Below are 2,184 nucleotides of genomic sequence, written 5' to 3'. Positions count from 1 at the left end.
CTCAAAATTTTTAAACCATGAAAAAGTTGTTAGCTCTCATTAAATTGTAATTAATTACGTGTAAGTGATTTGTATAATATACAGTGTATATCCTTGTCGCATCCATTTCTTTGCTCACTAATCTTAAAACTAAAAGGTGAGTTCATGCTATTGACTAAATAATATTTTCGGTATTTAGTCAAAAAATACGTACACACTATTCAAAACAACTTATTTTCCTTAACAAAATAGGCTAAATGATATTCTTGGTGGAAACAAGTGAATTTTTTTTTTTTTTGTATTAGTCTATATGCAAAAATATATTGTGAACTCACCCAAGGCTCCACAAATTAACTACATCTACCATACATGCATGATGTAGTCTTTTTCTTCTTGAACTTCATCAATTTGCCCAATGTTCGTGTAGTTATAGTCTTAGTCACATAATTCTTCAAAATGGAATTGGCTGTGTTCGCGCTCTCAGTTCTCAAACTCACGAATTTTAGTTGTTTGGAAGGTTTTTAAAAAATATTTTCACACTCGCCCTCTCGCGTCCACATCCACCCACACGTACATTATTTCACACTCGCCCTCTCGCGTCCACATCCACCCACCCGTACATTATGTGACTTAAGTTGTAGTGTGTACTGTGATGTCATTGAATTGCATGGCTGATGGAGTAGTAGCATCGACACCTTTTTTAGTACTTTAACTGATTTTTCATTAAAGTCCTACCTAAAAAGGGAAAAAACTAAATTTTTTTTTTTTAATGTTCTTCTCACATTAAATGTACTGTGGACACCTTTTGTACAAGAAGTTACATATTAGCTACCTTTTATTGGACAAAACTAGACCGTCCAAATTTTTTCTAAACGATATATATATATATATATATATATATAGGAATTTTCAAGTGAGGGATCCCTCATTTTGTTAAAATGAGGGACTTTCATTTCCGAATCAAAATTTGAAAATCCAAATCATTCAATGTGTGCAGAACGTAATTTTAAGGGTCCCCGCGAGAAATCAGCAAAAAAAATGACCGGGAAGGGCGTCATCCGAGCAGTTTTTTTTGAACCGTTCAATGAAAACTGCTCGGATGAAGCCCTTCCCGGTCATTTTTTTTGCTGATTTTTCACGGGAACCCTTAAAATCACGTTCTGATCACTTTGAGCGGCTCGGATCATCAAAATTCAATCGGGAAGGGGAGTCCCGCATTTTAATAAAATGAGGGATCCCTCACCGGAACCTAACTAATATATATATATATATATATATATATATATATATATATATATATATATATAAAAGACCCATTACACTTCATGAACTCATTGACAAAAAGTCATAATGGAACGACCAAACTGCAAACCCAACCCCGAACCAAAAAAAAAAGAAAGAAAAAAACCCCTTCCCTACACCAAAAAAAACAGACAAAGAAAAAGAAATAAAGAAAAACAAGGATAAAAGAAAGAAGCAAGTTAGACAAGGACAAAAAAAGAAGAAAATCCTAATTGCCTCTTTCATGCATTTTGATGCCACCCCTGCGCCCCGGCTCTAATCGCCTCCGATCGAGCCCGAGCCCTCCTTCTCGATTCCGCTGCCTCTGAATCCTCTTCCACCTCACCATCACCGAGATTTTCTTCCGGTGGTGGAGGTGGAGGGGCGGGGACCACATGAGGGACGGGTACAAACTGAATCCCAAGGACCGGGACATGTGCCTGTGGAGAAGGGGCAATTGCCATTTGGTGGATGAGGTGGTGGGTCGCGGGATCCATCGCGACAGAGAGCTCCTCTCTCCTATGGTAGTTGCGATGGCAACCACAAGCGGCGCAAATGAGTGCCTCTGGAGTCATGTCCTCCCCAGCCTTCCTAAACGCTGTGCACCCGTCCATGAAGTAGCGGCCTCTTCGCCTAGAGTGGTTGTGGTGACACTCATGATAGGTTACGATTGTAGCCCACCGTCTGGCATTGAGATTGGCATTGATGTTTGCCATGGAGAGAGACAGAGAGAGAGGGGGATAAGTGTAATCCTAGAATGAATTTATAGGCGAGAGAGAGGGAGAGAGACAGAGAGATGGGGGTGGGGTTGTTGCATGGCAATATTATTCACTAGTTCAGGAGCACCACCACATGGTGCTCGGGGCCACTCAACAACCACACGTTCTCGAAGGGTCCACGACTAAACCTATGGTCCCCACATAA

General features: G+C 40.3%; 1 protein-coding gene across 1 annotated transcript; it reads right to left on the bottom strand.

Moving 5' to 3' along the window:
• Window positions 1-1,502: 1,502 nt before the first annotated feature.
• LOC131327545 (zinc-finger homeodomain protein 2-like) lies at window positions 1,503-1,976 on the bottom strand. Its single transcript, XM_058360699.1, has one exon. The coding sequence runs from the start codon at window positions 1,974-1,976 to the stop codon at window positions 1,503-1,505; it is 474 nt and encodes a 157-aa protein (XP_058216682.1).
• Between the last annotated feature and the right edge of the window lie 208 nt (window positions 1,977-2,184).

The sequence above is a fragment of the Rhododendron vialii genome, chromosome 5a (assembly GCF_030253575.1).
Source record: "Rhododendron vialii isolate Sample 1 chromosome 5a, ASM3025357v1".
Taxonomy (NCBI): Eukaryota; Viridiplantae; Streptophyta; class Magnoliopsida; order Ericales; family Ericaceae; genus Rhododendron; species Rhododendron vialii.
This window is presented reverse-complemented; position numbering and strand designations above follow the sequence as displayed.